Source organism: Leopardus geoffroyi, chromosome C2 (genome assembly GCF_018350155.1).
Source record: "Leopardus geoffroyi isolate Oge1 chromosome C2, O.geoffroyi_Oge1_pat1.0, whole genome shotgun sequence".
In the NCBI taxonomy this organism is placed as follows: domain Eukaryota; kingdom Metazoa; phylum Chordata; class Mammalia; order Carnivora; family Felidae; genus Leopardus; species Leopardus geoffroyi.
The window spans coordinates 69022478-69036253 of NC_059333.1; the positions used below are offsets into that span (position 1 = coordinate 69022478).

Here is a 13776-nt window from a genome sequence, read left to right on the forward strand (position 1 = left end):
AGGGGTTAGGACTCGCAACATATTTTGTAGGGAGACACAGTGCAACCCATAACAGTGCCTAATATAGGTTTGTTGAATGGAAGAGAATATGCACAGTTTGAAAGCAAGCAAGAGGCAAGGCCAGCAATTCCAACAGTTCTTCCTTCGACCCCATGGGGCCTCTTGGGATCCCAAGCAGGTTGCCTAAGACAGGAGCCTGTGGAGCCCAGGGCCTGGCATCAGCAGACAGCACAACGACATCCACGGGATAAATGGTAGAATGGTTGCAGAGGCCATGAGCAGCTTCCTGGTTAATGCCAGGAGGTGTCGGAAACGACATCGACCACGCCAGTGTGTGAGGGGCCTGCAGGTGGCTGAGAAAGCCAGAGCCTCCCTCCAGACTGCTGGGATCTACTCTTTGTGCCCCCCCCCCACCCCCACTGCCGCTGCCGCCTGGGGCTTTCAACAGACACTGAGGAGTCAGAGAAGGTAGGCTGCTGGCTGGCTGACGAGTGGGTGGTGAGCCAGCCTGCTGGAGAGGAGAGGCTCAGAGCAGGCTCCTCACTTGTGCAGAGGTTTGGACAGGGTCTCTGAGGTCCCAGCTCTGAACATTTATGGAAATTCTGCCACCTCCACGTTCCCCCCACCTCCTGTCAAAGGCAAAGTCACCCTCCTCTGCTGCCTTGGGGGAGGCTTCTACTCAGCGGCTGTCACTCTGGAAGCTCCTCTGTTTTTGAGGTTGACCCAACTGCAGACTTCTCCTGGCCGAGGTTTCCTGATGTGCTCCTTGGTAATCCTCAGGGCCATTGTACAGCCATGCCAGGCCCAGACCTGCAGCCCGGTGTTCGTTCATTGATCAGCTCCCACTTGAGAGCTCATCTCGGCAACGCGATCAGGCCCTGGCGGTGGGCACGCGGAAGCAGGGTCGGCCGGCCCTGGCAATGCACTCCTCCCTAATTGCCTGCCATCCATCACTCGTGGTTGCCCGCCTCCTACTCCAGAGGCAAGAGTAGGCAGGCACTTCAGCCCAATTACCACAATAGGTCCTTCAGTGTTCCGTCGCAGCTCGGCTCAGCTTTTCCACACGTATTTGTGGGTAAGCACATTTCCTCACCGTTGCTCCCTCTTGCACCAACAGGTGCTGTGGCCTGATGAAGATGTTGGAGTCTGACCCCGCTCCCGAACAGAAGCCACTCCAGGGAGCGCGTGGGACGCCTAGACGCCGAGTTCTCGTGGTGGTCTGGGCGGGAGGCCATGCCCAGGACCTGCTGCTCTGATCTGCAGTCCTCGGCCCTGCGTGCAGAGGGGGCTCAAGAGATGCTAGAGGCAAACCGTCTGTTGAATTGGGCCCAGGAAAGGTCATCGGGTAGGGGCAGGAAGTGGGTATGGCCAGGTCTCAGCCCAAATCCCAGGATGTTGGGCCCAGCGGGGGCTAAAGGTCTTAGGGAAGCAGGGCAAGAAGTGCTGTATGGGCCCCAGCAGCGTAGCCTGAGAAGGCCCAGCCACAGGCCGGGGGTCCCACTTGCTGCGGCATGCCTCCCACTTGCTTCAAGCCATACAACCTGGGGAGCCTCTCAGGTCCACACCCCTTGTAAGATAGAAGAGGAGTGATGGGTCACTCGCAAGCATTCGGTGAGCAGCACGGTCAGTGTTGTGTGGTCACATCAATATCTGGCTGAGAATGGATGCCAGGTGACTGGGCATTTTCCAAGGGGTGGTGCAAAAACAATTAGAGCGGGGTATGTGGACCAGGCCCTATCTAAGGGACAGGCTGGGAGAGGCAGAGGGGGAAGGCCAATGAGAGAATGCTGAACACAACGGATATCTGCACAGACTCCACCAGCAGGGCAATCCACCCGGGGACAGCCATGCCTTCTCCACTCTCACGGAAATGGACCCCTTCCTTCAGAACCTGGAAGGGCCCCAAGACTGGCCTGACTATCAGGATTGGTTCCAGAGGGCCTGGGGTCGATCTATGCCCTGGAATCCATGTTGCCAGCCTCAGGATCCCCTGCAGACCCCATTCCATCCCCTGAGCCCTTGATCTTGTTTCTGCCCACCAAATCCTACAGCCACCACCCAGACAATGGACTTTGTGTTCACAAAGCCTTGCAAGAGCTGGGGAAATGTATCTCAAAAGAGAAGCCCATGAGGGGGAGGGGACTGCACCAAGACCGAGCAGTAGTCAGTGACCTCTCAGTGATGAGAATGTGGTGCTTTCTATTGTCTTCTTATATTGTTGATTCCTGATTTGTCTACAAAGAACATACATCCTCATATAATAAAAGGGGTTGAAAACAAATCATATTTTTCTAGGATCTCATTCTAACCCTTCCATCTTCATGATATCTTCTCTGATATCTTTCTTGCTCTGATTTCTTACAAGAATCAGAATTTCACAGACATAGCCTGACACATTCAACAGGTTAGTGCTTCTTCAGCCTAACTTATCTCCCTTCCTACCTACCCCAGGGCCCCCAATTTTGAGTCCAAAGAGCTAAAATAATAAGTCCTTGCTGGCCACTGGCTCCTTTGCCCACTGATCCCCATTCTGTGTCCAAGGACAAACTTAGGTCTCTTGTGAGACCCAATTCCATGCGAGGAAGTGAAGAGACTAGAGCCCTTATACACTGCTGGTGGAAAGGTCAGAGGGTGAACCACTATGGAAAACAGTATGGACTTATTTAAAAAATTAAAAATAGGGGACACCTGGGTGGCTCTGTGAGTTAAGGGTCCGGCTCTTCATTTGGGCTCAGGTCATGATCTCACAGCTGTGAGATCGAGCCCCTTGTTAGGCTCCAAGCTGGGCATGGAGCCTGCTTAAGATTCATATTCTTATATTCTCTCATTCTCTCTCTCCCCCCCCCTCCTTACCCCTTTCCCTCTGGCCCTCCCCAACTTGTACTCGCTCTCTCAAAAAAAAAATTAAAAATGGGATTACATGCCATATGATATAGCAATTTCACTTCTAGATATACACCCAAAAGAACTGAAAGCAGGGACTCAAGAAGGTTTTTGCACACCCATAGCACCATCATTCACAACAGCCAAAAGGTTGAAGCAACCCAAATGTCCATCAACAAATGAATGGATAAACGAAATGTGGCACCTACATGCAATGGAATATCATTTAGCCTTAAAAAGGATGGAGAATCTGGGGTGCCTGGTGGCTCAGTCAGTTAAGTGTCCGACTTGGGCTCGGGTCATGATCTCATGTTCTGTGGGTTCAAGCACCGTGTCAGGCTCTGTGCTGACAGCTCATAGCCTGGAGCCTGCTTCAGATTGTGTGTTTCCCTCTCTCTCTGCCCCTCCCTTGCTTGCACTCTTTCTCTCAAAAATAAAATAAACATTAAAAAATTAAAACAAAAAAGAATGGAAAGTCTGACACATGCTACAACATGCATGAACCTTGAATACGTTATGCTGAGTGACATAAGCCTGTCACAGAAGAACAGATACTCTATGATCCCACTTAAATAAGGTACCCACAGAAGCCAAATTCATAGGCAGAAAGTAGAATGGTGTTTGTCAGGGGCCAGGTGAGGGAGGTATGGGGAGCTGTTAACAGGTACAGAGTTTCAGTTTTGCAAGATGAAAAAAGTTCTGGAGATGGATAGTGGTGGTGGTTTGCACCACAACGTGAATGGTTAAAATGGTCAGTTTTATACTATGTATGTTTTACCACAAGTAAAATAATGAATTATTTAGTTAGTTAATTAAAGAGATAAGACCCAGCCCCAGTGGCTTCCCCCATGGGGCCAGCTGCGTTCTGAGGCTGCTGTCCTCATGGCACTGGGCTCGGCCCGGCCTCACTGGTGAGGCCCAGATACTCCCTGAGGGGCAAGCGTGGTATCTTTTCTGTCTACTCTTAGTCACGCCTGGCAAAGAGTGGCAGCACAATAAATGTGGAATGAATGAGATAATAATATAAAGGCCACCTCTGTCTATAACTGGTATAACGTAGAGCTCAGAATACTTTTCTTAATATCAGGTTGGAGACAGGAACGCTAGGTGTTTACAGAACCATCCCTCATGTGGTCGGATGCCGGGAATATGACTGGAGGTAAACATTTTCCCTCTCTGCCCACAGGATGCACAATCCACCCACAGGTATCTGAGCATCACGGACGTTGTCGTGAGGCCATTACAATTCACAGCCATGCTGCAGCTGAGCCAGACACCAGAGCGACCTGGGGAACGCAGCCAAGTCCTTGAAGGAGATGGGAGAGGAGATGATAACCTTAAAAGGGGGAGGTTCAGGAGAGCCTGAGGGGAGAAGGGAAAGGAGGGGAAGTGAGTGAGAAGAGGGCAGCCTTCCCCACACCCCCCCCCCCACACACACACACACAACCCTGCTGTGCAGGGATGGGCATTACCTCAATTTCACCCCTGGGTTAGCAGCTCTTCTGGCCAGGCCCATGAGAATGAGGCTGTGATTCGAGCCAATGAGCCAAGACCCCCACACTTCATCCAGGACCCCTCCCAAGGCCCAAACAGACAGAGCCAGGTGAGGAGTGTGTTACCTCAGCTGAGGACCAGTGCCCCGGGGAGGAGTTGGCACAGACGGCAGTCTGGAATGCTCTGTGTTCCTCCCACCATCTACAACCTTTAAAACCTAAGGGCTCCAACATAAGGACAGGTCATTCAGGCGTGGAGCTGTCCTCATTCAATAGCAACCCTTAATGGAAGTGGGGAATCCTTCAGTGCCCTTCAGAATCCTCAGGTGCTCCCTGGCTCCTGAAACATTTGGGGTATTGGTCACCTGACCTTGACTCTTGCCTGGTAGCCTGCTTCACCTCCATAGGAGGAACAGTCTATGGCTACTGCCTGGGTGGGGGGGCCTGGCCAGGGACACCCCCATAAGGAGTGAGTCTTAGGGCCCCGTCTTACAGGTTCTGTTCCTTTGTGGCTTCCATCATGACAGAATAATTGAGCAGTAAGTTTTGTAACATCGATAGCCTTCAAGAATGCAAAGCCCTACCCCCATTCCTCATGTGATACGTTCCCACATTACTAATTAATCCATTGTGTAGTGCATGTCTTCCTGAAAGGAAAGTGAGCCTGCCAATATCAGAGAGGGGGTCCCTCTCAGTTCCCACTGCAATCCCTGCCTCATAGCTAAGGGTCTGTGAGTGCAGTTGGTGGTCTCCACCCATGGAAGCAGAGGAAAACATCCACTGAATGAATGAGTGAGGGGGCACCACTATTCCCCTTTACAGATGCGGAAACTGAGGCTCAGGTTAGGTGACTCATCCAAGTTCCCACAGCTATTAAGTGGCAGAGCAGGGTGTGACCCAGGCTGCTCAACACAGACACTCATCTTGCTTCACAACGGTGACCTCTTGGCGAGGGCAATCTGGTGGCACATGAGCTCTGACAACATCTGTACACTTACTGCGACCCACGGGGATATGCCTTCCCCTGCTGTGAGCTTCTAGGGCTCGCCCCTTCCTCCACCCTCACTGTCTCTCCTCCAAGGCAGAGCACTGGGACCCCCCAGCCCAGGGCTGTCTCTGCTGGCATGTGCTGGAGGCCCAGGATGGCACAGCCCCCCTCTGCTGGCTGCAGGAGAGGCAGGCATCTGGGGAGAGGACGGCGAGGAGGGCTCTCAAGCCACAGGTCTGACACCCAGCAAGGGCCCCAGCCCCACCGACCAGTCCAGCTAGAGGGGTTAACACATCTCCATCCGTCACCACATGAAAGACGGGACAGGCTGGGGGCTCCAGGGAAGGGGTCTCCAAGGGTCCTTGGCCTCTGGTCCACCTCAATGCATAGCCAGCACCAAAGCACCTGACAGCCTCCTGGCAATCCCAGGAGCGACTTTTGTGTTGGGGGCCAGGAAAGGGTGAGGCCACAGAGAGCGGTGGGGGCCTGTTGTCACCCCTTCCTGCCCAGGCTAAACTCTCCCCACCCATTAGTCTCTTCCCCTTCCGTAGATCCAGGCCCAGCCTGTCACACCGCAGGGTTGATTTATTTTTCTTGTGGCCTTGCTCTCGGAGGGGCTAGAGGGCAGCACGTCATCACCCTCTCTAAATATTACCACTCAGCAGAGAATTGACAAGCGTGACTCCTCACCCTTCCACTCTCCAGCTAGAGAATCCCCAGGCCTTTCTTTGTTGATAGGAGTGCGATAATAATCATAATAGCAGTACCAACAATAATAGCTGTTCCCAATTACTGAACACATGTCCGGTGCCAGACGCTGCACTAAGTGCTTTCCTCACACGATTTCATTTGCTTTTCACAACCCTACGAGGTAAGTATTCTTCCTGCCCTATCATGTAGATGAGGAGACTGACGTTCACAGCATCAGTACCTATAACTTGCCCTGGTCACATGGCCACGAACAGCAGAGCTCGGGTGACTCGCAGGGCTGCCTGACCCCACACCTAATCACTGTGCCATGAGCCCAGCCCCAAAGTGCCCTTCTACACTATGATGTCACCCCTCCACCTACTACTCAACCCCCAATCTGAGTCAAAGGTTCAACCCAAAAGAGAGACCAAGCATACAATGTGTTCCCATCAAGAGCTGCAGCCAGGGTTGCTAATGGAACAAGAAACAGGGCTCCCGCGAGGTATTTGCATATGATTGCTTGTGGCTGGCCTCGGATGTGTACCAGCCACAACTAGCCTGGCAATTTCAGAGTCAGAATTATGTCTGTCCCTATAAAAAGGGCAGCATCTTGATTTTTCTCTCCTTTTATCTCTTTCCTGCTTGCTGTCATTGATCCTCTGCACGTCCTAAAACAGAAATACCCCCGTTATGGCTGCAGGTCTGATTCTTGCCACATGGACACTGACGCTCCAGCCACTTTGTGATTAGAGTACTATTCTTTTTTTATTTCAATGTTTACTTATTTTTGAGAGAGAGAAAGAGAGTGTATACACATGTGAGAGTGGGGGAGGGGCAGAGGGAGAGGGGACAGAGGATCTGAAATGGGCTCTGCACTGACAGCAGTGAGGCTTGAGCTCACAAGCTGTGAGATCATGACCTGAACCAAAGCTGGACACTCAACTGACCGAGCCACACAGGCGTCCCTAGAGTACTAGTCTTTTACCCGTCCAAAGTCAAGCCTCTGTGGGAGTGGAAGGGTGAGGGGGATGTCACCCCAGGGGTGGGCCACTCTTTGTGGTGGTGGAAGAGGCGTGAGTCAGCCCCTCTGACCAAACCCCCTTGCTGGAGGGATAGGGGCCCAAAGCCACTGAGAGGAGGAGATGAGTGGGCAAGGTGCTGGGCAGAGATGCAGAGGTGGCCAGATGTGTTAACCAAGTCAGGCTGAGAATCTATGCCTTCAATGCCAAACTGTTTCTGAGCACTAAATTTTCCTCATTCCCTTCGTGTTCTACCTTATATTTGAGTGGAATCTGCCAAAAGCACTGCCACACTGAGAACAGTCAAAGAAAGCACCTTTTGTCCAAGCTGTGTTTGGAAGGACGCCAGGGCCAGTGGGATGGTGAAGACAGGATCAAGAGAGAAAATCCCAGAAACAGGGAGCTCAGGGCTTTATATGTGCTAGAACCACTAGGCAGGTTACTCCTTCCCAACCTGATTTGGGCTTCTGGGATTTGTTCTAATAGGGAAGGCTCTTTCTTTCCATGTCATAGAGTCCCCAGATCTCAGGGGTTTCAATCACACAGGAAAGGCCCATGGTGGGTGTACACACACATACATACACACACACATGCTAGAAGCCAAACCTCCTTCCTCTCTCTCTTCTGAGTCTCCCCTTGGCTTGGGGGCTCCCTGACTCCTTCCCACAAACCCTCATACACACTCCTTTCTCCTAAGCATATAAAAAAACCCTAGTCAGGCTAGGTAAGAACTCTGATACCAAAAAGCTTTCTGGAGACAGTTGTCCTAATTAACCAGATCTGCGATCTTAGACAAACTAATCTCTGTGCCTCAGTTTCCTATAAAATGGAGATAATAATAGCACCAACCTCTTATATTGTGAGGACTCCGTGAATATAGTGAAGCATTGACCAGTGTGTGAGTTAAAGAAGGCACTATACAAGTTTAACTACTGTTGTTACCAATTATTCCACCTTGTAGGTCAGAGATGGGTGTGAGAAGAAGTGGGAAAACAGTATGTCAGCACGACCTACCAAGTCCTGGGTCCCACTTCTCTCTCTGAGCTTTGGGACACCTCCTGAGCAGACATGGGGGGGACTCGGCCATAGGCAGCCTTCTTCCTGCCGCTGTCTATGCTCTCCCTGCCTGACAGCGGAGCATGGGTGGGCTTCAGGGGGATTGGGGTACCCCCAAAATGGGGACAAAAGTGTTGTTCCGGTACCTTTTTCTCCCAAAGGTTTTGAGTCTGTTTTGGAAGATGGATACAGGACGCGTGGGCAGGAACAACGGTCTTAGATTCCAGGGCACACTTGGGAACTGGACAATTCTGCTTGAACTTCTGACAATTTCTACAGGAAAACACAGTGCCTGCTCCGCCTCCGTGGCCATCAACCTCACCTTGAAAGGACGTATATTTGTGTGTGTGTGTGTGTGTGTGTGTGTGTGTTTGTGTGTGTGTGCATGCACAGTAATTTATACTATCCCATTTAATCCCTTTATGAAAACTCAGCCCAAGCCTCAAAAGGTTCCCTCTACACCAGCCTTGGAAGACTTGTGGGGCCAAGGAAAACCTGCCCAGGGAGAAAGTAACTCTCTCAAAGGCAAACACAGTAGCTCCTTTTCTGGGCATATGGGAGGATTACTGGGCTCTCCAGGAAGCCATGCTGGATGAAGGCCACTGTATCGCTTCATGTCCCCATGGAACTCATAAGCAGATTTTGCACTCTATTAGTCTACATCTGTTTGCACATCTCTGCTGCCGGCAGCTTCTGTCTAGAGAAGCGGCAAATGTGCAGTAAAAGGGGCATGGGCTTTGGGGCAGGCCAACCTGGATGTACCTCAGCTTTGCCACTCCTCGCTGAGTGACCCTGGGTGAGGGTCTTAGCCATTCCAAGCTAAGTCTCTAAACGAGGGATGCTGATAAGGGTCCCCACTTTGCTGCATGGTCAGGATGATTAGCAATAGATGGGTAATGGCTGGTTCAGCGCCTGACATACACTGGCTTAGAAGGCATGGAAGCTGCTAGATGGTGATGAAGGTTGAGACGATGATGGGGATATGTGGGTCCTAAGTCTGCTTTCTGTCTCCCTTGTTAGGCTAGGAATTTCCCCAACAGCTGGTGTTATTGCTTTCTCCTTTCTCCTCCTTCCTTCTATATCTTCTCCCTGCAGCTTCACCTCCAACCTGTAGGGGTATGGTGCGGCCAGGGCGCCCCAGACAACACACACCCCAAAGCCACAGACCACCCTGTTGGGCTGTGCTCCCTTGAAGGGGAGGAGGTAGGGATGTTGTCTCCCTGGGGGATCAGTCCTTCCACTCCCAGCCTCACCCCCCAGCCTCATTCCTACCTCACGTTGTCATGTTTCTGGATGTAAATCTTATGGAACATCATATCCTCCTGCTTGGCATTGATGTCTGCTTTCATCTCCATGGCAACATGACGGGGCAGGACAGACAGCAGGAGCCGCTCCTGGGGAGGGAAGCACATGCTTTTGTCATAGCTCCATCCACCTGCCTGGGTCCCCACCTGCAAAGTCCTAGAAAACCTCTCAGGTCACCTGAAATCCACGGAGCTAACACCTGTGTGGGGGTGGGGCTAGAGTCATGCCCCCAGGGCTACTTGAATCCTGTCTCCCTGGGCAACCTCCTGGTTTTTCTGTCACATACTTGGGGAAGAGCTCTCCTGGTGAACCTGTAGTACTGAGCCCCCTGGCATCCTGGATGTCACCTGAGACTCCATGTGACCTCGTGCAAATTACTGAACCTCTCTGAGCCTCAGGTTCCTCATCTATAAATAGGGATGAGGTTGTTGAGAGCATTAAATGAGATTCATTCAATTAGTCATCAAATATTTACTGAGCACCTATCATGCTGGGCGCCAGGAGTTGTAACTGTCAGTGAGACAGGCAAAGTTCCTCCTTCACAAAGCTCCCAGTCTCATGGGGGTGTGGGGTACTCTGCGGCACTGAGCAGGGGTACCTGACCCGGGCTGGGGAGAATGGGGTGGCCAGAGAAGGCTTCGCAGGGACCAGAAGGAGAAGGTTGAAGTGCTCCATTTCTACACAGGGGAGAGTAACCCAGAAGAAAGGGGAAATCACGCTGACTGACAAACTGAGAGAAGAGGTGGGAGAGAAGCAGGGAGAGGGGCCAGGGCCACACAGTGGAGGGGAGGGTCATGTGGGGCCCCGATAGGGTCTGGACTTGGCCTCCCTTCTGCGTCCTCCTCCCAGGCCCTCAGCTGTGGAGCTGAGCACGACGCAGCAGCATCCTCGGGGGTATCTCATTGCATGCTCCCAGCACGCCCTGCATTGAAATCTGTGCTCTGATCCAAACACAGAGAACCACGGGAAGCTTCCCAAGCTGCTGGTGGTGTTTTCTTGCCTTTGCACACAATCTCCTCAGCTAGACTCACCATCCTCACATATGGCTGGTAGCCCTCCTTCAGGCTTCCCCCTTCCTGGCTCTGGCAGCAGCACCCCCTCACCACCCAGGGCCTTCCTGCAGAATCCCTGATCACTCAGGGTTTTGGTGATTTGTTAACAGGGTCTCCCTGTAGCAATGAGATACCCCGAGGATGGGGCTGTGTTGTGCTCAGCTCCACAGCTGACAGCCTGCGTGCGTCCTGGAAAACACTGTTAATCTAGCGAGGGTGCTCTCTGTGGGTTAGCTTGGTCTCCCTGAGTATCAGTGCACATGGCCACTGAAGGCCACCTTCTATTTACTGAACTCTCAGTAAATGGTTACTGGTGACAAAAACAAAATAAAGAGCAATTCTGTGGAAATCCAAGACAGCTCGAGAAAGTGTGCTACATACAGTTTATATCCATGAAAGATCTTCCTACAACTATAACCACTTCTGGGGCTGAGGGTCAGGAAAGTGGGGGAGGGGTGTTGGGGAACAGTTCTGAGTCCCATTATCAGGTGGCACCGAGGAGTGTTCCCAAGGACCCAAGGGTGGGGGAAGGCCCGAGAGCCACAAGGCTCTGGCTGGGTGAGGAGTACCCGCCCCCAGTAAGTACGCCTCTCCTCCCTGGTATCTTGGCTCAGAACATGGTAAAGCAAATAGATTTTCTCTCCCAAATCCCTGTGGATTTGCTGGAATGTCCAGCCTGTCCAGGGCTAGTGCAAGTAAACGGTGATGAGCTATAAAATGTTCTTTTTACTGGGGAAGGGACAAGGTCCAGGAGTGAGAAGGGACACTCCCTAGCACAAAAAGGGACGGATCTCTGGCAAGAGATGCCAGAGTCTGGAACTGGGACGAGAGAGGGGGCCATTGAGGCGCGTAGGGGCCTCCAGTAGGTTGCAGAAGTGCAGCAAGCGTGTCAGACAAAGACAGTGGGAGGACTCAGGGACACTGCTGAGCATGGGTCTCATTCAAGAGCTGGACCAGGAGTTCAGACAGGGCCAAAAGAATGCCTGGGGCAAGCCAGGCCGCCGACTGGACAGCATGAGCTGGGGACCTGGCAGGACACAACGGCCACAGCGGCAGGGCTGGACAGGAAGCAGGGATAGGCAGCGATTCGCGGGGGCGGGGAGGAATGGTGCCAGAGCGTCACCCCCTTGCTCAGCCATCCAGATATGGCCAGCCCGTGCCAATAACTCCTCAGGATGCATCCAGATGGAGTCAGAGACCCTCTCACACTGTGGTCAAAGGGCACTTGGGACGTCCACAGCACACGCTCTGTGCCAGCGAGGAGGGTGCAGGGGACTACCGCTGTCTAGGCCTTTGTCTCCCTTATCCCCAAGCTTGAAGGCAGCAGGACTCCATTCAGCTTGCTGGGTAGGCACAAACATAATAAGAGAGGAGAACCTGCTTTGGAGTAACCTCATCTCTAACAACTACAACTGGTACAAGTCTAGTGGGGGCCCCCGTCACCCTGCTGACCTGCCCACACGCTCCCCTGGGGTCACATGGTCCCATCTCTGGAGCTCCTGCCCAGGGTCCCCAGACCTCATCTGGTTCACACGCAGGAGATGACACAATGGTCCTGAACCCCAAACAGGATGCCAGGCAGCCAGGAGGGGAACGCTGACCAGCCCTCAGTCCTTGCCCTGCCCTTACCCAAGAGAGCACACAGGGGCAGGACACCCTGCCCCAGTGCTCACTCGGAAAAGTCCTGCAAGTCTCTGGCCCACATGAGTGGCTTACTTCCCTCCCAAAAGTTCTCTGAGGATGAGGTTTAGGGTGAGACAACCATCATCCTTTCTCTGAACCAACCAAACCCCAGAACTCAGCACAGAGGACGTGCCTGGAGAGGGTGTCCCAGGGGTTGACAGCTCTCCCTTCTCTCCTCTCTCATGGGGGAGCACCTGAATCCCAGGTGGGAATGCTGATGCAGACGCTCCTTCACCTCATCAGCACTGGGGACAGGTGGAGGGTGCTTTTCTATGTCCAGGGCCTGGGCAGCCTGGCTTCTTTGCAGTCCACAGGGGAACACTGAGGAGGCAGTGGGCAAGGGCTGGGGTAGAGCTCTTTCTCCAAAGTCTCCCTAGAGCATGCCCACAGAGCCAGAAATGCTAGGCTCCCTCCAGGGAAAACATTCCCCTCTGGCTGGGTCCTGCCCGGAAAACAGGGCAGGGCAGCTACAAGGAGCTGAGCTGGGCGGGGTGGGGGAGAGGGGTGGCAGGCAGCTGGGCTAAGGCAGGTCCTGGGCCTGTGCTCCCTGTAGCCACAAAAGGACAAGAGGGCCCTACTCACCTGTTGCTGGTTCTCCCGTTGTGAGTGGAGCCGTGCCTGGATGCACTCCCGGGTTTCCTGGAAGGCCTGTCTCTGAGAGACCTCAGCCGGGTAGTGGGTGCAGACACCCACGATGTTGGTGCAGGAGAAAATGAGGACATTGGAGACAAGCTGCAGAGGGAGAGATGAAGACACCGAGCTCAGGCCTGGAGCTCCAACCAGTCACTGGAGCCCCAACCCTGACCCTCCGGCCCCCAAGCATAGGGCCCCCAGCCTCCACATTAGCAAAAACCACCTAGCTGTGAGCAAACTAATGCCAAGGACACCCACCCATGGCTGACCACAGGGAGTAGCCAAGCATAATAGGTCAGGCTCTCTGACTTCCTCAAAGGCCAAAACTTGGCTGGCCTGTGACAGGTTATGGCCCTAAGGAACCGAGTCTCTGAATAATCATACTGAACATGTCCATAGCCCCAGCGCTGAAAAGGTTGGGGATACTGGTGATGCTGTGATGGAGCTGTGTATTGCGGGAGGTGGCAGGGGCATTGCAAGGAAGGTTCCATAAGCATTGTGAGATTTCTTTTTTTGAAAGTGCGATAAAGTCCAGGGCAGGACAAAGGGCTACCCTTTGGCAGAGAATCCTTAGCTTATTATTATTTTTATATTAGCTTATTATTCCCCAGGGATCAACTGCGATGAAGCAAGCACTTGCTGGCTACCCATGAGATACCCAGCACTGTGCTAAATCCCCTGGGAAATGAGAGACGGATAAGGTCCCCAGCCAGTAGGGATCAGTGGCAATAGCTGGTCTCATCTCCTCTTCCTCAGCTTCCATTCCTTCTCTGCACCAGCACCACAGCCCTCTGACAACTCCACCATACCAGCTGGAGAGCATCCACCATCACCCTCTGCTCCTCACTAATGCCCTTCTCCGTGCTGACTGAGGTACGTGTGTGGAAAAATACTACTGCCCCTCAGGTCACAGAGACAAGGTTGGAATTCTTTGGAAAGGAATATTTACTGAAAAGTGAAGGGAAACCAAAACA

At 52.8% G+C, this 13776-nt stretch overlaps 1 protein-coding gene across 1 annotated transcript in view; it reads right to left on the minus strand.

Moving 5' to 3' along the window:
- The window catches only part of ADCY5 (adenylate cyclase 5), a 147975-nt gene that overhangs the window by 47429 nt on the left and 86770 nt on the right, over nucleotides 1-13776 (minus strand). Inside the window, exons 2-3 of the mRNA XM_045502281.1 lie at nucleotides 12752-12901; nucleotides 9402-9523 (exon numbers count right to left, since the gene is read on the minus strand). Coding sequence (XP_045358237.1) covers nucleotides 9402-9523; nucleotides 12752-12901 — 272 coding nt within the window. The remainder of the gene's footprint in view (nucleotides 1-9401; nucleotides 9524-12751; nucleotides 12902-13776) is intronic.